The following is a 22068-nucleotide window of genomic DNA, read 5'->3' as shown; positions in this document are numbered from 1 at the left end:
TCTGCACACCCGCTTGCTCCTCTTCCCAGAGCACCCACTCTGCTCCACCTGGTGACCTGTGCCTCCTCCTTCCTGATCTGTCATCCCCCAAGTCCATCCTCATTTCCTCCATGCCCCCCAGGGCACCCCAGTGGACCACTTGTCAATCTGTCCTGTCATTTCCCATGTCCGTGTCTGTCTCCCACGCTATGCCACCAGCTGGCCCCAGAGGCACTGCTGATACATGCATCCTGGGTCCCTGCACGCAGCGCCGGCTGTGGCGCTTAGTAGGATTCAGTAAATGTCAGCTGGTTGGAGAGATGGGTGGATGGATAAAGGAAGGAGGGAACAGGAACAAAAAAGATGAGGACAGGTGAGCCAGACAGCGCAGGGGGCAGGAGGCCAAGACGGCTGTGACAAAAGCAAAAGGGATGCTGAAGGGAGAGGCCCAGCTCTCCCAAAAAGAGACAGACCACGCCTGCCAGAGGAAGGGGAGGCACACTGGGACCTACCAGGATATTTGGGACTCAGCCCGCAACCCCCACCGCCAGAGGAAGCCATACGCCAAGTGGTACCCACTCAGCATGACCACTGGGGTGTAAAGCAAAATCCCACCCTCTCGACCCGCAGCCCAGAGCTGGGCACCAGACCAGACCCTCCTGCTCAGGCAGCGCCTCACCGAGGACGTCCTTCCTGTGCAGGAAGGAGACTTTGCGCATGACGGCCATCCGCGTCTTCTCCAGCCCATCCTTGGTCCCGCTTTTGGCGGCCTTCATGAGCTGGGTCATCTGAGCAAAGGTAGAGAGGCTCATCAGGGAAGGGACAGCCTGGGATGCCTGCCATCGAGGGCCACCCGCCTCCCCGGGCCTCAGCCTGCGGAGGTCAGAACCACCCAGACCCTTCCCTCCCAGGTCAGTGAGCAGAGGCCAAGGACGCCAGTGGGGGTGAGAAGGTGCATTCATGCCCAGGGATCTCCCTCTTTATGGGCAAGAGGGGGCCATAACTGATTTTTTTCCCTTCGGGACAGACTATGTGAACAGATTTGAAATCCAGGAGACGATGTGACCTGGCGAGGAGTGTGGCAAGGGGTGCTGGAGACCTGGAGTCCTGGGCCACCCCCCAGTGGCATGACTCTGGGCACGTCACTGAACGTCACTGAGCCTCCATTTCCCCAGGCAAAACTGAGGAACAGCAATACCTGTCCTTATCAGGGTCTGTGAGCACCGAAACATTCCGGGTCTGGGAAAGCTCCCTGAGCAGCAAAATGCACTCCATGATGTTGAACATGACCTTAGGAGCAACTGAAGGAGATGTGTGCACACCCCCATCCCATCAGCCAAACCCAGGTGAGGGACCCATCCCTTGCCTCCCCCAAAACAGCCAGGTTTCTTACTGAGCCACTGTCTGGGAAAAGGAGAAAAGGCTGAAGTTGCCAGAAAGAAGAGGCAGTTTCCCCTGGTGGTGGGGAGGGGATCCATGGACACGAGCGTAGCAAGCTAAGCAGAATGTGAGAAGTAAGGAGAGCATGTACCCAGGAGGGAGAAGTAGGCATCCAGGGCGATGGGGGAGCCCAGGCCTGAGACAGAGCTGCTGTCCCCTCAGCCTGTCCTTTGTCCTCCCAAGCCCCAGCTCCGGCCCCTGCATCTTCTCCAACACACAGCAGCACCAGCTGAGAGAAGGCTCTGCCATGACAGAAACACTTGTATCTGCCCTGTCCAAAATGGCAGCCACAGGCCACATGTGACCATGGAGCACTTGAAATGTGCTGGTGCGAGGAAGGACCCAAATTTCTAAATATATTTAATTTTAGTTAATTTCCATTTAAAGAGCCACATGCCTATCATAATGGACAGTGCAGTCCTAAGAAAACCTTCTCCTTCCTAAAACTCTCTACTGAAGGTGGGGAGCACTAATCTGTTGGGGGTGTCTCTGGTCTCTGCTCTATCACCTCCAATAACCCCTTGGTCCCCACTTAAGTATCCAAGTACTTCTTGGGGGTCTGGGCAAGGAAGGGTTGCTGAAAAGCCACCAGGTGCTGTGCATGGGGAAGCAGGGGTGATGGCTTTTAAGGAACGAGGCTGACCTTCTGGAAGGAACCAGCAGCAGGGAAAAAGAAGGAAGTTCCCTGCCTGCCCTGCATTTCTACGGGACAATCCTAGAGCAGTTGTGCTTGGCCTTTTCTGGGTTTGGGCAGGGGGAGTGGTCATAGAGGCCTTTGAGAATCTCATGAAATGGATGGCATAGACGCTCATCTTCTTGTTGGGGGGGTGGGAGGAAGGGGGTCACACCCTCAGAGATCCGAAACCTCTGTTCCAGAATCCAGTTTCTGTCCTGGCAGAAAGCCATCAATGGTGCTGTCATGAGCCCCACAAAGTGGTCTTTCAGGGGATCATCTGAGGCCATTCTCCCGGCGTTTTCCTGGGCAAAAAAGAACAGGCCAACACCCTAGAAGGTGTCCCTGAGTAAACCTGTCGAATCCACCCCTTCCCACAGTGTGTGGCCACACCAGGGGAAATGCCCGGTCTTAGACTCTGCCCTTCACTAGCTCCAGGGCCCCTCTCTCAGCCTTGGCTTCCTGAGAGGTTAGACCCACCCCCACCCTGGGTTATAGCCCTCTCAGGGGTATCTGTGAAAGGTCCCGTAAACTGTAAAGGGTCTGCTCTCCTCCTCCGGGAAGGCTTCACATTCCAATAAAGTGGGCAGCACTGCAGGATGGAGGACGTTTGGGCTCCAGCACACAGCAGACCCGAGTTGGAATCCCAGCTCTATCGCTGACCACTAGGTGTGGCCACTAGCCGGTTACTTGACACTAAAAGATGCAGAAAGGCAGCTACTGCCCAGAGTGCCACAAGGACAGGGTGGTCAGGTGCGTAGATAACAACAGCCACTGTCCACTGAGCTCCTAGACCCAGCACAGCACCGCACACCCAACAGGCCTGACCATCCACCCTCACAGCCACCCTGGGGGCCGGTACTATGAATGCTCCCATTTCAAAGGCAAGGAAACCAAGGCTCAGAGAGGCCAAGGGGCCTGCTCAGGATCACACCATGAGGGTGGTGAGATTGGGATTCAAACCAGGCCCACAGACCTCGATAGTCCATGCCTTCGGCCAAGACACACAGCTGGTGCTCAGTTAAGGGAAGCTACTGTTGTCGACATCATCATTATCCAAAAGTTTAAGAAAGTACTGTGATTTCTCCTACACACTTCCTTATCCTGGATTCCTCTAAACAGTGTGGAGAGATAGGAAAATTCAATGTCACCAACATTCACGTTTTTCAACGTGTAACCCCAACTGTGCAGATTATGAAATGTGCAGATTCCTGAGCCTCGTCCCAGACCTACAGAAGTGGCACCCTTGGGGCTGGAGCTCAGGAACCTGCATTTTGAACACAGCACCCCAGGTGAATCCAAGGGTCCTAAAGTTTGAAAACCCTCCTGGGAATTCTCGTGGGCTATCAGGGTTTCACTTGCAGGTGGGGAGAAAGATAGGGGCGAGAACATGGAAGGGAACACGTGGCTTAAGGCACCTGCCAGTTCCAGCACAGATGTGAGGGTGGCCAGGGTCCAGGTCTCAGGACAGCCCTGGGACTCAAGGGTGGGCCTGGGAGGCTTCGTGGTACCAGGGCAGCAGGAAAGGCCCCTGGAGGTAGCTGCAGCTGGAAACAGCTCCCATCCAGGACTTGAGAAGACAGACAGACAATACCTTACAATCGTACTTGTGCTTCAGCTCCTGCATGTCTCTCCCCCCAACTCTCAAAGCCAAGATGTCTCTCTTAGTCCTGGCGTATCTCTCCTTTAGCCTAGTCAGGTCTGGAGAAAGCTGGAACCCCAAGCGGCCAGGCAGAAGGAGAGCAGGTGAGAGGAGCAGGCGGGACAGGGAGGAGACAAAACACAGACAACAGGGGAGAAAGGAGACTCAGGTAAAGTGCGGATGGACAGCTCGGGCAGGCGGGATGCGGCACCCCAGGTCCCAGGCAGCAGTCCAGCCAGATCCTGCTTGGAATCTGCTCCAGCTGTGTCCAACCCCACCACGCCAGGCAGCTGGGGGCCGGGTCTCTGCAGGAGGGAATCTGGGCTGCTGGGGTGGAGAGGTGGGAGGGGAGCAAACCCAGGCCTCCTATCTTAGGGAAATGGGAAAATGCTCTGAGGGCAAGGACTGTGTCTTCTCCCCAGCGCTGTGGCCCAGCACAGGGCTTGTAACATAGGAGCTTCCTGATAAGTTTGTGACATGGACAGATGGCAGGTGGATGGACGGATGGAATGAGGTCGGGGGATAAATGGATAAGTGAGCAAATCCACAGAAAGATGAATGGATGGGCAACAGACAGGCAGGTGGATGGGTAGACGAACAGACTCATAGAGGGATGGATGGATGGATAAATAAATGGATGAATGAATGGATGGACAGATAAACAGTTGGATGAGCAAATGGATAAATTTGGTTAGGTGACTATATAGCTGGGCAAATGGACAGATGGATGGATGAAGAGAGAGTCAGATGAAGGAATAAGAGGATGGATGGATGGATGGATAGGAGAATGGATTTAGGCAGTGCTGTGCTGGCAAATATTTAACAACCAGTTCTCCAGGAAAAGGGCCCTGCTTTGAAGCATTTCCATGGCGTGAATACTTCCACCAATTCCAAGCTATCAAATTGACATCACTGAATGGGAATTTGTAAAGAGATGCTCAAAACTGGTTCCTGAGTTCTTGTGAGCTGACACTAGCTGCCTCTGGCACACTGCTGGAGGATGAATGGAGGGAGGATGAGTGAAAGGTAAAGGGAGGGAGGGGGATGGGCAACAGGATGGAAGAAGGGATGCTCAGCTTACAGACTATCTGGAGGATGGATGAATGGATGGATGGATGGACAGATGGGAGAACAGGTAGATGGACAGAAGAAGAGATAGATATTCAAATGCATGAACCATATGAGCAACAGTGATATTTGGTAAAGTACACAAACGACCAAGACAGGTGCTATTTCTAGAGAAGTAGACACAAGGATCAAGAGGCAGGTAGGCCTACTTCAAATCATGGCTCCCTGCTTACTAGCTGGAAAAGTCTCTACCTCTCTGAGTTGCAACTTCCTCACTGGTAAAGTGGCCATAATAATAGCCTCTACATAGGGTTGTTGAGAAAATTAAATGTGCATGCAAAACTGAGAGTCGAGAGCTTATTAAGTATTCAAAAAATGGAAGCCATTATTATCTTTCAAATTGCAAGTGCTCAATATTTGTTGGGTGGGTGAATGGATGAGTGGATGGATGGATGGATGGATGGATGGATGGATGGATGGATGGACTTACAGACAGATGAGGCAAATGTGATGTCGCATTCTACATCATTTAAATCTCTCTGAGCTTTACACAGGTTTTCCGATCAACAAAATAAGAATCTTAACAACAATAATACTGACCACTTAGGGTAAATGGCACTGCTTTGTAAAGTGCACCATTCTAGGCAAATGTTCAATATTGTCATGCAAAGAAGTATGCAAGACAGGGGTCTCTCGGAGACCTACCCAGACTCCCAAAAAACTGGGGAGTTTGGGGTTTGACCTGAGTCATGTTCATCTATAAAATAGTTTCACACAATAAAATCATAAAGTCCCTGGGTCTTCTGGTGCTCCCTCCCTTCTTTCAGGGTCAGAAGAACAAGGAAATGTCAGGATCAGAGGCCACTTGCTGAGTTGGCCAGATCAGAGCAGGGAATGGAGCAGGCTAGGCCAGGGCTGGCATTTCTATAATGAATCCACGAGTTCTGCCCAGTCCCCGTCCAGCTGGATCAGAGACCTTGATTTCAAAGAGGTCACTGCTGGAGAGTGTAACAGTTCAATGCAATCCATCCCACAAATGGAAAAAAAAAAAAAAAAAAAAACCCACAGACCCCAGACTGGCACCAGCAGGACCACTTGTTCACATAAGAGGATGAGGCAGTTGCTTCCACTTAGGTCCGTGCCCTTCTACAGATCCCATGGTCACTTTTTTTGGTAAGAGTCCACCTGCCTAGGGATGGCCTCTACGGATATCTGAAGAAGGGGTTCCATTAGTTCTCTTGCAGCTGGGCAGGGTGCCTGGCAATGGTCAGACTCCAAGAACAGGACAAAACACATCCCCAGATCCCTGCTGTCCTGTGCCTGCAGCACATATAACACATAGCCAAGCAGCAGTGGCCCTAAAACATGCAGCTGCTGCAATGCCAGCGGGTGAGCAAGTGCGCCCCAAGCGGCTCAGGAGGGTGAAGCACCACAGGCAGGCTCAGTAGAGTCCCTGGCAGAAGTGGGTACCTGAGGAAAAGCCCTCCACAACCTCCTGTCTCCCTAGGAGCCTGCTGATCAGGGAGCAGGTGGGCCTTGGCCACGGCCAGAGAAAAACACTCCAAGTGGTTAGAAATCCCAACAACTGTGCCACATAGTTTGTCTGCTGAGGGAGGGTCCAAAGCCTCCAGCTTGAGAGTGTGAGGGACACGAGTTCACAGGCAGCCCCCAGAGGTCCCATTCCCAGGGCCAGGCCATGGTGAGCGTGGCCCAGCATTTCTTGGAGTGCTCTGTGAGCACCTTGTACCCCCTGGGGGCAGAGAGCTGCTTAAAAGGCAGATTATCGGACCCCACCCAACCCCTGAATCAGAGTACCTGGTGAGGCCCTGGCATCTGTGATTCAACCAGTTACCCATGTGATTCTGATGCCTGTGGAAGAATGGGGACCACCACTGGAAAGCCTGAATTCAGCATCGTCATCCCCCCTTCCCTCTGAGAGACACACATGGTATCCTAGTCCCAGCAAGAGGGCCGGGGCTACCATGGGAGAGAAGGAGGAATGCCAGAGGCTGAGGCTAAAAGGCTAGGCCAGGACTCGAGAGCCCCATCTGGTCACACTGCCCAGAGCAGGGCTGGGACACACCGGTCCTGCCATAGGGAGAGGCTACTGGGGGGAGTGGGAGCTTTATAACCAAAGCCCCCTTCCCTAAAGCAGTGCATGCTGCCCCTTCTGAACTGCAGGAAGTAGCAACAAGCTATTCCTGGGCTTCTGCTTGGCCTGCTCCTGCAGCCTGGATCACCTGTCCCATCTCCTCTGGCTCCTAAGCCCAGCTCCAGCTCACCACTCTCAGAGGCCTCCTCTGATTGGTCGCATCAGTCCCTACCCCTATCAGGCACACAGCCAGGCTGGACAGAGGCTCAAGTTTACATAAAGGCATTTTTGTCTTTATTTTGTTTTGAAGGGTATGCTAGTTTATTTTTGAAAATTGTACCACACTGATCATGATGACCAGCATTTTGTCTTCATTTTTGACAAATTGTTTCCCATTCAGTGTCTCCTGTGGACCATAAAGGTTCACTGAGTACAGATCAGGTCTTCCTGTTCCAATGTATCTCATCCCACAACTGAAGAAATGGACGAGGCAGACAGTAGGTATTGTAGTAAATGCTTCGCTTTTTGGCTAGCAAGACATTAAGGCTGTTTCCCACAGCCCAGCCTTGGAGGCCCATCCCTGGAAAGTCCCAGGCTTGCTCAGGACTCAGGGAGCCCATCTTGGTCTGAGGAATGGCTGCCTGAGGACTCAGGTGCTGGTGTTCCTCTGGCCAGCATGCCTCTCCCAGAGTGGATCCCCCAAACCCAGAAAAGGTGGGAGGCACCGGGAAAGTCCCCTGTCTTGTCCCCACCCTGCCCATGCAGGAATGGCCCCAGGTGGAGCTCTCCTGCCCTGCTACATCTTTTAAAAGGAGCTTGAGGCTGGGCACGGTGGCTCACACCTGTAATCCCAGCACTTTGGGAGGCCGAGGCAGGTAGATCACTTGAGGCCAGGAGTTTGAGACCATCCTGGGCAACATGATGAAACCCCATCTTTACAAAAACACAAAAATTAGCCAGGCATGATGGTGCACGTCTGCAATCCCAGCTACCCGGGAGGCTGAGGCAGGAAATTGCTTGAACCCGGGAAGCAGAAGTTGCAGTGAGCCGAGATAATGCCACTGTACTCCATCCTGGGTGAAAGAGTGAGACTCTGTCTCAAAAGAATAAATAATAAAAATAAAAATAAAAGGAGCAGAGGGGCCCCACCCCCTCTGCTCAGTCAGGGCCTGTAAGAAGCTGTCCCCATGAAACTGCAAATCTCAGCACAGACAGACACTGCCTCTTGGTGGCTTCTGCAGAACAACAGGGAAGGAGCATGGGTGCCACGGGAAAGGAGGAACCAGATGACCTGTCCTCCTCGCAGCCTCAGGGGCTCCCCTCCAGGAAATAAGCAGAATGGCCCCTGCTCCAGGCAGAAACACCAGGAAAGCCAAATGCATGGATGGCACTGTGTGAGGCCCCAGAGAGAAGCCTTCCATGTCGCTCTGGCTGAGCCACAGCAGCCCCCACTGTCCACTCCCCAGAGCAGAGAGGACTGTGCGGGCCGAGGCCTGGACTGTCCCTGAGCATCAGTCCCAGAGGGCGGGGAAAGCAAGTGGATCTGATCCCGGCTCCACCTCTAAGCAAGTTGCTGGGCTACCTGGAGTGCGGCATTGAGAGGACTCTGAAACCCAGTCTGAGCCCGTGAGCATGAGGATCAATCAACCAGGTCTGCTATAGCAAGGGGATGGGGGGAGCACCTGTGCCAGGTACCAGCCATGCCCATCCCGGGCTTATGGCTGCCAACAGCAATGTCTGTGGGCCACCTCCTATTTCAGGATGACCTGGGCTTCTGGTTCCCCTCTCACCACACATTCCTGGGAATCCCTGGGACCCAGACGTGAGTCCTGGGCCTGGCCCTTACCACCCTGCTCCCTCCCTCCCTGAAGGGGTCTCCATGTCCTGAGTGAAGTGAGAGACACCCCCGGTCCCCTCACCTTGGGCTGGAATGACACTCGGTGCTTGGCGGGCTCAACCTCTGGCTTGGCCTCCTCCCCTGAGTCCTCGCTGTAGCTCTCGAACTCACTGGAGCTCCAGCCTAGGTCCTCCGCCTGCCGAGGGGCCCCAGCCCGGTGCGCATCCTCGTAGAGCAGGTTCCTCTCTGCCCCTGCTGGCCAAGCGGCAGCCGGTGAGCCCAGGCCCTGAGGCCAAGCCTACCAGACTTCCAGCCTCAGACCCAATTTCTGAACCCAGGTGGGGCGAGGCGGGGTCAGGGAGAACGTGGGGGCCCTGGGGCTCCAGGTCTACTTCCTCAACCATGAAACAAAGATGACAATACATCTTCCCCCTCGTAGGGCAAGAAGGGCCTGAGAAAATGGGGAAAACACAAGAAACACGTCAGCCGCGCACGGGCCCACTCACTTCCTTTTGCCCCCAGTACTGCTTTTGTATGGTCTCAGCTCTCATTCTGGGCCTCCTTGGCAATGTTTTATTTTTCTAGAGACTGGGTCTCATTGTCTCACCCAAGCTGGAGTGCAGCAGTGCAATCACAGCTCACTGTGGCCTCAAACTCCTGGGCTCAAGTGATCCTCCCATCTCAGCCTCCCGGGTAGCTGGGACTACAGGCGTGCACCATCACACCCAGCTAATTTTTAATTTTTTTGTAGAGATGGAGTCTAGTTATGTTGCCCAGGCTGGTCTTGAGCTCCTGGGCTCAAGTGATCCTCCTGCCACCGCCTCCCAAAGTGCCAGGGTTACAGGCATGAGCCACCGCACCCAGCCGAGCCATCACACGTGACCTGTTTCTTACTGGAAAAGAGAAGACCTGGAGCCAAGTCCTGGCTCAGGCCCTCAGCATCCTCACGAATGAAACAGAGATTGTTGGGGCCTCAGAGTCCCTCACCCCAAATCTGAGTTCACGTTCGGCCCAGGATCTTCCAGTAGGGGGCGCAGCTGGCCCAGAGTCCAGGTGCTCCTTTCCTTCCTAAGCCTGCAGGAAATGCCTTGGACTGAAAACTTGGGGACAAAAAGCTGAGTCGCATCGTCTGGAGGGACAGGTCCCACAAGGGCCAGGGCACTCGTGGGGCCCATTCAATTGGGCTATGAGATGCCGCTTGAAGCCTGAGGTGGGAAAGCCACTGTCCCGAGGCCAGAACACACGGCCCCAGCCCCAGCTCCGTCACTGGGGGATCTTGGGCAAGGCCCTTTGCCCTTCTGGGTTTCATTTCGTCATCTGTTACCTGGAGAACTGCAGACCTCACGAAAGTGGGGTCGGACACCGAAACGTACATGAAGATGAAAATGCTTTTGTCATCACAGAAGAAATATAGCATTGGGAAAGGTTTTTTTAAAAAAAGGAATCTGACCGGTCGCGGTGGCTCATGCCTGTAATCCCACCACTTTGGGAGGCGGAGGTGGGTGGATCGCCTGAGGTCAGGAGTTTGAGACCAGCCTGGCCACCCTGGGTGACAGAAAGAGACAACATCTCAAAAAAAAAAAAAGAAGATGAAGAAGAAGAAAAGAAATCTGCTCAGAAACGACTATGCCAAAAAACTGTGAGCTTTGGTCATCAGAGACCTCTCTGCCAAATGGGGCTAATACTAAGCGGACAGATCGAGTAAATAAAACAGCCAAGGGGCTCTTGGCAAAGTGCCTGGCACACAGCATGCACTTGGCTGAGAGCAGCAGGCCGCCACTCATGGTGGTTCTGGGGGAGCTTGGGTGTCAGTCCATAGACCCAGGGCCCCCGAGCTTCACCCCACAGGAAAGCTGGGGTGTGAGGGGTTGGGGGTAAGAGTGTCAGCCAAAGAACAAAACAGATGTGCCAAAGCTTAGTGGGAGATAGGTCCCAGAACCAGGAGGGAACATGAGGTTATTTTTAAGCAAAAGATAATGGTAACTGATGTCTTTAGAGAGTGGAACAGCTGTGACCTTCAGAAAGCCAAGCTGATTGTCCCATTACTGCAGTGGAGGCCCCTCGACTAGTGACCAAAGAGGCAGAGTTCTCGGTGTAGCCCTGAGGAGGAACCCCATCAGCACGTGGCAGGTCCACCCCTCCACAGGGCTGAGCCGCGCACCCAACCACCTCCATCCTTGGTGTGCCACAGCGGCTCCCAGCGGCCCTGTGCAGACAGCAGGGTGTGAAAGATCACTCCTGTTAGACAGATGGGAGAGACGTGGCTGGCCACAGTAAGACAGTGAGTGGGGCCAGGGCTCCACACCACCTTCCGTTGAAGTCCCCACCATCTACACATATAGAAATATCCTCTCCAGTGGAGACAGAGTTACAAAACTCCTTGTGCCTGTGCACCACCCGAGGGCTTTCAGGGACCACATAAGGGTCCCCTCATGCTTCCTGCTCAGTGTCCTCATCAATTACCTCATGGAATCCATGCTACCACCCTAGGACTAGCTATTATTGCCCCAGTTTTACAGATGGGTCAATTGAGGCCCAGAGAGATTGGTCAGGACCCTGTGTGACCCTCCCCAAAGGCCTGTGAGCTGGGGATTTTCCTGCCTTATATGAAGAAGCCAAGGCACAAAGGCACAAAGCCCTGTGCCCAAATCAATGGCAGAGCCGGGATTCAAACACAGGGCTGCGTGTGCCCACTGTTGCATACAGCCTGTCCCTCGGGTAACGACCTCCTCTCTGAGCTCCTGCTGAGCCCACATCAGCCCCAGGCAGACCCTCGGCAGGCATAACACTAACAACAACAGCCACAACGGCCCTGTCTCCAAGAGCCAGCCCTGCACTGAGCTCTTTGCAGCCTTGTCATACTTGATCCTCCCACAGCCCAGCATGCGGGGATCCTGGGGTAGGTATTGTGGTCCTCATTTGCAGGCTCAGAGCTAGGGTGCAAACACAGGCTGTGTGACACCCAGGCCATGAACATGCCACATCCTCCCAGACCCTGAGGACAGTAAAGACTGGGGCCAGGGACTCAGTGGCTTGATTGAATTCAGGTGGGAAGTAGGCCAAATGGGTTAAACAACAACTGAGGCCCCTCAGCCGCTCAGACCTCCCAGCTTTGGGACTTTCCTAAGACTCCTTTGCCTCCCAATACAGTGGGAATCCTACAAACAGGAAAATGTGCTCCAAGCACATCCCAGGCTTGCTAAAGGGATAAGCATATCCTTGGCCCATCTGTCCCCGTTCCTGAGACAGGAGTCAGGAGTGTGGCTCTGGGGGCCTCGGGCCTTGCCATGTTGTCTGTGTGTCTCTCCCATTGCGCTTTGTGCTGCTCAAGGATGGTTAGAGCCTCTCCATCAGACTCGGAGCTCCTCAAAAGCAGGGGTTGTGCTTCCCCGTTGGATGGAGAGCCCCTGAAAACAGGAAGAATCGCATAGTAGGAAAAGAAGTCGTCTGTTCAAATCCTGGCTGTGTGCTCTGGGGCTGGTGGTTTAACCTCTTTATCATGGGAGCCATAAATAAGCCTGGCCCTGCTGACCTCATGGGGTCGTGAGATCAGTGGGATCAAATGTGCCTCATCTGTCATAAAATGCCACTCAAATCCTCCTGAGGTAGGGGACAGAGCACTGAACTTGGGGTCAGAATGACCCACATTCAAATCCTAGCCCTGCCTCGGCCGTTCCCTTGTCTGTAAAATAAGAACGTAACATCCCAAATCAAAGTCTTGAAGCCATTACATGATTGAAAATATGCTTGGCCTAATGTGTTCAAGCAAAGACGGCTCTTCCTGTTAATTGTCACTGAACAGTCCTCTCTCCCATCAGGTGAGTTCCAGCAAGACTCACCCTAGTCCCGCCCCATCTCCCTCTGTGGCCACAATCGCCTGCCTGCCCGCCCACCTCAGCCCTCAACCCAGAGCAGGGCGCAGGGCTTTGCAAAGCTTTATCTGCTTCACCCTTTCAGTATAACAAGCTGTCATCTTCTCCAACAGCCCTGGAAAGCCTGGAGTATGGCCCCATTTTCCTGAGGGAGGAATCAAGGCTTGGAAAGGTGATGATCTGCCCGGGTACCCACAGTCGGAGCATGGCCCTGCCCATGATGCCCACGCCCTGCCCAGCCCCGCTGGCCACGCCCTCAACCATCTCCAGATTATCCCTGATGACCACAGTTGTTTCTAAAGACAAGAAGGAGGGGCACAGGGCCAGGTGGGGACAGAAGGAAATGGAAGGAGACGACCCTCCCCGGTCCCTGCCTCCCTCCCCTGTCCCCAAGAAAAATGGGGAAAGCACTGCAGACACCATACCGGGCTGATGCGCATCTGGGCTCTCGCAGGGGACGTCGTCATAAATCACATCCTCTTCCAGAGCGGGGAAAGTGAACCGGTCGACTGGGAGGGAAGGGGGGAGAGAGAGCACCAACGTGGGCTGTGGCAGCCTGGCCAGAGGTGCTGCAGATGACATCAGGACTGCACCAGCTGGTGGCACGCAGTACCCTCCTTTCTGCCAGCCCAGTACAGCCCTCAGCCTCGCTAGCTGCCCTCAGGGGATGCTGGCTCCCCCGTTTCTCCCCAACCCCCACCTCCTCCAAGGCGCCCTCCCAGTGACCGCACAGACCCCACCTGGCTCCCTGCTGCCCGCAGGCCTGCCCATCTGGCTAATGGACAGCTGCTCCCAGCCCCTGCAGGGAGCATGATGCAGTCCAGCACCTGTGCCCTGGCCCTAGCATCCTCAGTCACCCAGGACCCCGGGGCTAGCCCCTCATCACGTAGCAGTGCTAGGATTTGGAAAACCAGCCCCCACCCCTGATGGGAGCCAGTCCTCGACCCACAGGCCTTCCAGGAAGAAGTCACAAGACCCACTGGTCTGTGATGCTTCCCTAGGTCCTGGGGCCCCTAGAGCCCTGTCAGAGCCCCCTCTTCCTCCCACACCAGCTCCCAGGCCTGCCCACCTCTCTCTAGGCCCCTAGTTCCCACCCTCAGACTTCCTGTCCTACAAGACCATGATAGCCTCCCAGCAGGCTCCACCCCTCCCCACCCGGTCTCCTACACTGCCCCCACCCCAGTGCAAGGGGACTGAAAGGCAAAGGCAGCTACATCACTGGCCTTCCTTCTGTGGTTTCCTATTTCCTTGAGAACCTTAAGCACAGCCTCTGAGGCCCTGAGGAGCTGCAGGGCCCGCACCCACACCTCACCCTGTAATGCTCCCCTACGCCCCACAGATGAGGCCCTTGCTGCTTCCTGGGAGTCAGGGGTCCTCCTGCCCTCAGGCCCTCGCACAAACTGGCCCCTGTCTGGGACCCTCTTTCCCCCACCCCTGCTGCCCTCTTCTCTATCTGCAGGGAACATCTGGGCAGGCACCTTCCCATGGCAAAGTGTCTGGTTCTGTTAACAGAGGGACCTCATCCTGGTCCCCAGGGCACTAACACCACTGAGCCACCCTGGCCTGTTGTGGGAGCTTTGTAAGTATTTGAGGGCAGATGAAAAACTGGGTGTGTCAGCTGATCCTGGACCTCGGCTCTTGTGAGCAGTGGTTGGTCCTCCAGGGCCACAGCAGCCCCCAGTGAGGATGAACACTGGGCTCACAGGAGCCCACATCACTCTCTTGGGTTAGGGAAGACTAGGATATCCCGGAGCTAGCTACCTGGGGTGGGTGGCGGGCCGGAGGGGAGACTTACTGCGACGGGAACTCTTCCGCTTCCAGCTGGAGTGCCGGGCCCCGGAGAAGGCTGCATCTGCTGCCTCCCCATTGCTCACCCAGGCCGGCACCCTGTGGGCAAAAGACGGCACTGCAGAGGTGTCCAGAGGTGGCCCCTGGAAGCCTCTGGCAGCCCCTCACCTGGTCAGCAGGACATGATGGGCAAAAGTGGGCTGAGGGCCAGGATACTGGGGAGACCCGAGGCGGAGGTGGCCTCAGACAAGCCCCCAGGGTCCTCATCTTTAGAAGGCATGCACAAGGCTGGGCTGGCACTTCACAAGAGCATAAAGATCAACTGTGTTCACAGTGATAACCCTTAGCACTCTCCGCACGGGGGCTGTCTCGTCTCTCGACAGGGCAGGCTCAAAGGGAACCTCCACCTCTCCACTCTCCCACATACAACAGAAGGGGCAGGCTGGGGGATCCCTGCCTCTTGCAAGAAACAAGGACTTGGCCGGGCACAGTAGCTTACGCCTATAATCACAGCACTTTGGGAGGCCCAGGCGGGTGGATCACTAGAGGTCAGGAGCTCAAGACCAGCCTGGCCAACATGGTGAAACTCCTTCTCTACCAAAAATACAAAAATTAGCCAGGCGTGGTGGTGCGCGCCTGTAGCCCCAGCTACTTAGGAGGCTGATGCACAAGAATCACTTGAACCCAGAAGAGGGAGGTTGCAGTGAGCCAAGATAATGCCACTGCGCTCCAGCCTGGGTGACAAAACGACACTGCATCAAAAAAAAAAAAAAAGGAAAAAGAAACAAGGAATTGCAAAGCTTCAAAAGACTACACGTGGGAGGTAGAGCTTAGTCCCTCACGCACACTTGAGGATGGGCTGGCCCAGTGAGTCCCTTCCACAGAGCAGACATGCAAATGGGAAACAGCAGAGAAGCCCAGCAGACATGTCCTGAACCAAGAGACCCAGGTGAGCATCTGTAGCGACACCACTCAGGTGCCATGTGTCCTGATATGATGTCATGAAATGGGTACTTCACCTCCGTGGTGTTTTTATCCAAAACCCATAACCCCAGTCTAATCCTGGAGAAAACACCAGACAAAACCGGAGTGGGGAACATTGTACCGAACACCTGGAATTACTCCTCAAGACTTTTTTTTTTTTTTTTTTTTTTGAGACAGAGTCTTGCTCTGTCACCCAGGCTTCAGGGCACTAGTACAATCTTGACTCATTGCAACCTCTGCCTCCCGGGTTCAAGCAATCCTGCCATCTCAGTCTCCCGAGTAGCTGGAATTATAGGCATGCGCCACCACACCCAGCTAATTTTTGCACTTTTGGTAGAGACTGGGTTTCACCATGTTGGCCAGGCCGGTCTCGAACTCCTGACCTCAAGTGATCCACCCACCTCAGCTTCCCAAAGTGTTGGGATTATAGGCGTGAGCCACCGTGCCTGAACATCACTCCTCAATAGTCTCAAGGTCACAGAAATCAAGGAAAGACCAAGAAACTGCCGCAGGCCGGAGAGGGCTACAGAGACATGACAGTTAAGTGCGATGTGGGATCCTGGATTGGATCCTGGGTCAAAAAATGAACATAAGTGGGAAAACTGATGAAATCCACACAAAGTCTGTTTAGTCAATGGTAGTGTGCCAACGTAGGCCTCAGCTTTGACAACTGTGCCAAGGCCGTGTGAGATGCTCATAGCAGGGAAGCTGGATGAGGGTTATGTGGAGCTCTATGTACCATCTTCAGAACATCTCTGAAAATCTAAAGCTATTCTAACGCGAATTTTTTTTTTTTTTTTTTTTTTTTTGAGACGGAGTCTGGCTCTGTCGCCCAGGCTGGAGTGCAGTGGCCGGATCTCAGCTCACTGCAAGGTCCGTCTCCCGGGTTTACGCCATTCTCCTGCCTCAGCCTCCCAAGTAGCTGGGACTACAGGCACCCACCACCTCGCCCGGCTAGTTTTTTGTATTTTTTAGTAGAGACGGGGTTTCACCGGGTTAGCCAGGATGGTCTCGATCTCCTGACCTCGTGATCTGCCCGACTCGGCCTCCCAAAGTGCTGGGATTACAGGCTTGAGCCACCGCGCCCGGCCCTCTAACGTGAATTTTTTTTAAGTCCAGGTTCAAAAAAATAAAATAAAACAAAGACCAAAGACCACTTATGCCAACTTAGAGGGCAGAGGCCTTAGACTGTCAAGAGAGCAGCGCCATTGCCAAAGAATCAACTTGAACTTCCTGGCACCCGAGCCCTTAGCAGATGAAGAGTAGGACAGTGCAGGGGAAGAGGGAGGGGTGGAGGCTGCGAGGAGAGATCTCCGCTGTTGAGCACCTTCTGTGAGCCAGGCCCTCTGCCTCACCTTCCCAGCACCAAACGGGATCCTGGCATCTTCTGTATTCTGCAGGCAAGTAGAGGAACCGGCCCAAGATCACTCTGCCAGGGAGTGGCAGGGCTAGACCATGAGGCCAGCTTGCCTGGCTCCCAAGCTGAGCTCTGAATGCCGCCCTCCACTGCCTCTCAGATAATAAGCAGAGTGATGGTGGTGGCGAGAATTTTCCTGCCTGTCCTATCCGGTGCAGCAGCCGCCAGCCACATGGCTATTGAACACTGACATGTGGCTAGTGGGACCAAGGAACTTAATTTTTAATTCTATTTGATTTCAAGTAATTTAATTTTAAATAGCTACACATGACTAGTGGCCACTAGACTGGGTGGTGCAGGTCTAAGTCACCTGCCCTATTAAAGGAGCAAGTGTCAGCTCACAGCCAGAAGTCAGCAGTGTCATCCTAGGGCAAAGATGGCAGCACATTCAGTCCTGGGGAAACACTTTTCACCAATGACAGGAAGTAAAGGCCAAGAGAGGACAGGGCTGCTCTGGACCAGGAAGGTGGGTGATGGGCTGATGGGAGCCACCTGAACCCCGATTTCTACAGCTGCTTCACTGAGTCGCCACCTCCTCAACACAGAAACATCCTGAAGGCGCCGCATCAGTTGCTCAGAATTATTCAGATGGAACCAAACTGTTCCAGCTGAAACAGACATGAGCTTAGAAGAGTTTGGCTGGACAGTCTCCCGGCCACAGGTCCTCTTTGCTCTGATATGTGACCATGACAAACAGTGACCGTTACAAAGCATCTGCTATGCACTGCTTGCTCTGCTTTACATGTAATTGCACGTTTAATTTTTTTTTTTTTTTTTTTTTTGACAGTCTCACTGGTCACTCAGACTGGAGTGCAGTGGCACGATCTCAGCTCACTGCAACCTCTACCTCCTGGATTTAAGCAATTCTCCCATCTCAGCCTCCCGAGTAGCTGGGACTACAGGCATGTGCCACTACGCGCAGCTAATTTTTCTATTTCAGTAGAGACAGGGTTTTGCCATGTTAGCCAGGCTGGTCTCAAACTCCTGACCTCAGGTCATCTGCCCATCTTGGCCTCCCACAGTGCTGGGAGTGAGCCAACAAGCCCAGCCTGCACATTTAGTTTTGCAGGAACACACCGGAGGCGGGTGTTGTTACCCCCATTCACAGTGGGGGACAGCCTCACAAAGGTTCAATTACCTAAAAATCACTCAGCTAATCAGTAGGAGCTGGGATCTTAGACTACGTCTACCTGCAAAGCTTCTGTTGTTTCAACCAGACCACCTGGAAGTAGAGAACCTGCATGTAGACATTCGCCTACATCACAGGCTTGCTGTGGCATATGGTCACCTCAACTCTTGCCTGTTTAGCCACCATTTTATAAAAAGAAAGAGAGCAGTAGCCCTCGGCACACTCAGAGACATAAGTTCAAGTCTCCAACTGCTGTGGTGTGAATGTTTGTGTTCCCCTGACAAAAAAAAGTCCATGTGTTCAAATCCTCACCCCCAAAGTGGTAGTATCAGGTGGTGGGGCCTTTGGAGAGGTGATTAGGTCTTAAGAGCAGAGCCCCCATGGGTGGGATTACTGCCCATATAAAAGAGGCTCTAGAGAGCTCCTCTGCCCTTTCCACCATGTAAGGACACAGTGAGAAGGCGCCATCTATGATCAGGAAACGAGCCCTCATCAGACACTAATCTGCTGGCACCCTGATCTTGGACCTCCCAGCCTTGAGAACTATGAGAAATAAGTTTCTCTTAGGCAGGACATGGTGGCTCATGCCTGTAATCCCAGAACTTTGGAAGGTTAAAGGTTAAGGTGGGTGGATCACTTGAGGACAGGGGTTTGAGACCAGCCTGGCCAATATGGTGAAACCCTGTCTCTACCAAAAATACAAAAATTAGCCAGGCATGGTGGTACATGCCTGTAATCCCAGTCCTCCTGGCTGCACCTTATCAAAACCCAGTGAGCGACCGGCCCAGGTACTGGCTCTGGTGTCCTGGTCTGGGGAATGGGGGTCTGCACAGCATAGAGAGGTCACTTCATACCCACCCCCACTGCCCAAGTCACCTGGCCAGCAAGTGGCACAGCAGCAGGTTGAACCCCGGAGATCTGCCTGCAAAGCCTTGCTCTCAGGACCACCTCCACTGCCCCCCTAGACTGGAGCAGGTGTTCCTGGGGCCAATGAGATGGGGAAAGGGCTTCCCAGGCAGGGGAAGAGGAATAAAGTTGGGGGAGCAGGGACACGAGCAAAGTTCCAGTTCAAGATACGCATGTAAGGAAGGCACAGCAAGAAATAAGGCTGGGGGTGCCTCCTGTATCCATGACCCTCCCTGCTGCCTGCCAAGGCCCCAGACCCACCCTGTAACCACCCGGAGCAGCCTCTCCCAGCCGCTGTCCGTGGAAGCCACACAGGGCTGCAGTGTCTAATTCTCCCAGTGAACAAACACTCCTTCAGGGGCCTCTGGGTCATAAAAGAGCCATAAAAACCAATAAGAGGCAATTATCTCACCCTTATCTGAGCTTCCTGCTCTCCTAATGCCTCTCAGCTTGCAAATGAGAGTAAGGCCAGCAACCTGAATGCAAAGGAAAGAAGCTGAATCCATGGAGAGGGGCGCCAGATGGGGGAGGAAAAGGCAGACAGACGCAGAGGCAAGGGAGAGAGGAAAGGACCCCTCCCAGGCCCCCCAAGCAGCAGCCTACATTGCTGGCAGAGGAGTTCAAGTACACCAGAAGGCAACCTGGCGCATTTCTGGTCCACAGAGCTCCAAGCACCTTTGTGCCCCACCTCTTCTCTCTCCAAAGAGCAGCAGGGCAGGGAAGTGTAGGTCCCCGTGTGCCACCATGCCTGTCTACTTTTTTTTGTATTTTTAGTTGAGACAGGGTTTCATCATGTTGGCCAGGCTGGTCTTGAAATCCTGACCTCAGGTGACCCACCTGCCTCAGATCCGCCTAGTACTCCCAAAGTACTGGGATTACAGGTGTGAGCCACCACGCCAGGCCCCCAGCCTATTTTAAAGATAAGAAGCCCCACTCCAGAGAATGGCACCCGCCACCCCGGCAGGGGCTGGTACAGGCCCTAGTTTCTCAGTGAACCTCCAAGCGTCTCTTCCCAGAGGCTGTCCCATGTGGGTGGTCGGGGAGGAGACCCCCAACACCAGAACAAGCTAAGGATTCCTGGCCAGCGGGGTCTGCACACACAGGCATTCTGGGGCCCTTGGCAGGACAAGGCATAACAAATATGAGAAAGGAAAGAATTTCACCTTTGGGGACGGGACTAGAAAGGACTGGAATGACATTTGCCTTATAAGGCCTCAAGGAAAACCCAAGCTGCAGCACAGGGAGGGACAGGACAAGAGAGTGTGCGTAGGACAGCCCCACACAGTGTCACCGCCCACCTCGGAAACTCCCCCCCCAGCATGATGGCCCGATCAAGAGATCAAGAGACACGAAGGAAAGGGAATAACACGCAGCCCAGGTTCAGCCTCCTGCCGGGTCTCTTTCGGCCCTGGCCACTTTACCTGATTGTACAGTATGTCAAAGCTGAGGACCTTAGAAAGCATCTGGCTTGGCTGCCCACTAGAGTCAGCAGGGTGCCCCTAGAAGATGTGGGCACCAGGGCCGCTGCCCCAGAGACTCTGACTGTTGCTCAGGGGTAAGCTCCCTGTGGGCTCCAGCATGCAGCCAGGGTTGAGAACCAGGGCTCCCAGGCATGACGGGGGGAGAAGCAAACACTCCGGGACCACGACCTGGGATAAGACTGTGGCTCAGCCACTTGGCTGTGTGCACCGGGACAAGTTATTGAATGTGGACCAGGGGGAATTATCAGTCCTACCTCCAGCTGTAAGGATTCAGTGAGATGATGCAGATAAAGCACTTAGCATTTCTCTATGCCTCAGTTTCCATATCTGTAAAATGAGGCAATGCTACCTCCCTCACAGGGTTCTGGTATGGAGTAAATTAAGAAGGCATGTAAATCTCCCAGCACAGGGACTGGCATGTGGTACCGCCTCGTGTGCGCTGCTTCCCTGCCCTCTCCTTCCCTCCACCCCTCCTCCAGGCATGGGGTCCCTCACCTACATGTGTTCCCTCTTCCCTCTGTGGCCCCCCATCCTGCACACAGAGGGCTTCCAGGACCCAGTGTGTCTGTCCTGTGCCACCCCACACATGGTCACAGATCCCCTTACTGGATGAGCCAAGAGCAGAGAAGCCCCCCAGGGGAAGTCTGGGAGCGGCCCTCAGGTGGCATCATATCACAGACCTCAGCAGGCAGCGAGCTTCGAAGCTTCTGGGGAACCATCTCTGTGCAGCTGGCCCCCCCACACGAATGCTGGGCCAAAGTCCGGCCTCTGGCCTCCTGCCCTGTGGCATATGCACCTCCCTCCCTGACATCTCAGGGGCCCCAAGGCTCAGTCAGACATGGAGAGGCCCTGCACCCCCAGCAAGAATGTATCAAGAGCCATAGGGGTTGTTGCAGAACAATACAAGTTCCCCTGGGGAAATGCTCATGATATGTAATTAACTCAAAAAAAAAAAAAAAAAAAAAAAGCAAGGTGAGCCACGAAACAGCATGTGCAATAAAACCACAGTTCTGTAAAAAAAAGTTTTGCATACTTGTATACATGCCTAGCAAAGATGCTGGACAGAAACACACCATGGTAGGATTAAAAGTTGCTTTTAGTCTATCATTTTCCGTACTTTCTAATTTTTCTACAACAAAGATGTATTTTTTTTAAAAGGAAGAGAGATAGGGAGGTGGGGAAGAGATGGACTGATGAGCATCTCAGGTAATGCTAAGCAATGCATTGGCAGGGAGGGGTCCCTTGTGTGTGAAGTCTGCCCCAGACAGATCTGCACCCTTTGGGGACAGTGACAATGGGCACCTCACCAAGTAAGCACCTAATCTCTCACATCTCATTTCATCCCCACCAACAGTGCCATCCGGTGAGTCTCATCACCCCACTTTACAGAGATTAGAAACTGAGGGGGCCGGGTGTGGTGGCTCATGCCTGTAATCAATCCTAGCACTTTGGGAAGCCAAGGCAGGCAGATCACTTGAAGTCAGGAGTTTGAAACCAGCCTGTCCAACATGGTGAAACCCTGTTTCTACTAAAAATTCAAAAAAAAAAAAAAATTAGCTGGGCACGGTGGTGGGGGCCTGTAATCCCAGCTACTCGGAATGCCGAGGCAGGAGAATCGCTTGAACCCAGAGGGCAAAGCAGAGGTTAGAGTGAGCTGAGATCACACCACTGCACTCCATCCTGGGCAACAGAGACTCCGTCTCAAAAAAAAAAAAAAACAGAAAGAAAAGAAAAGAAAAGAAACTGAGGGTTAGGCAGAG

At 53.8% G+C, this 22068-nt stretch overlaps 1 protein-coding gene across 9 annotated transcripts in view; it reads right to left on the bottom strand.

Moving 5' to 3' along the window:
* Nucleotides 1–22068, bottom strand: part of ARHGEF10L (Rho guanine nucleotide exchange factor 10 like) — a 182075-nt gene that overhangs the window by 82687 nt on the left and 77320 nt on the right. For 5 of the 9 annotated variants that reach the window (XM_030912690.1, XM_030912689.1, XM_030912694.1 and 2 more), the window contains exons 5-8: nt 14399–14490; nt 13029–13112; nt 8814–8986; nt 659–767 (exon numbers count right to left, since the gene is read on the bottom strand). In XM_030912690.1, coding sequence (XP_030768550.1) covers nt 659–767; nt 8814–8986; nt 13029–13112; nt 14399–14490 — 458 coding nt within the window. Of the gene's footprint in view, nt 1–658; nt 792–8813; nt 8987–13028; nt 13113–14398; nt 14491–22068 lie in introns of those variants that run through there. The other 4 variants (XM_010373032.2, XM_030912693.1, XM_030912695.1 and 1 more) reach the window with 2 other exon arrangements.

Source organism: Rhinopithecus roxellana, chromosome 12 (genome assembly GCF_007565055.1).
Source record: "Rhinopithecus roxellana isolate Shanxi Qingling chromosome 12, ASM756505v1, whole genome shotgun sequence".
NCBI classification, from domain to species: domain Eukaryota; kingdom Metazoa; phylum Chordata; class Mammalia; order Primates; family Cercopithecidae; genus Rhinopithecus; species Rhinopithecus roxellana.
Note: the sequence above shows the minus strand (reverse complement) of the source record. Positions and strands in the feature narration are given on the sequence as shown.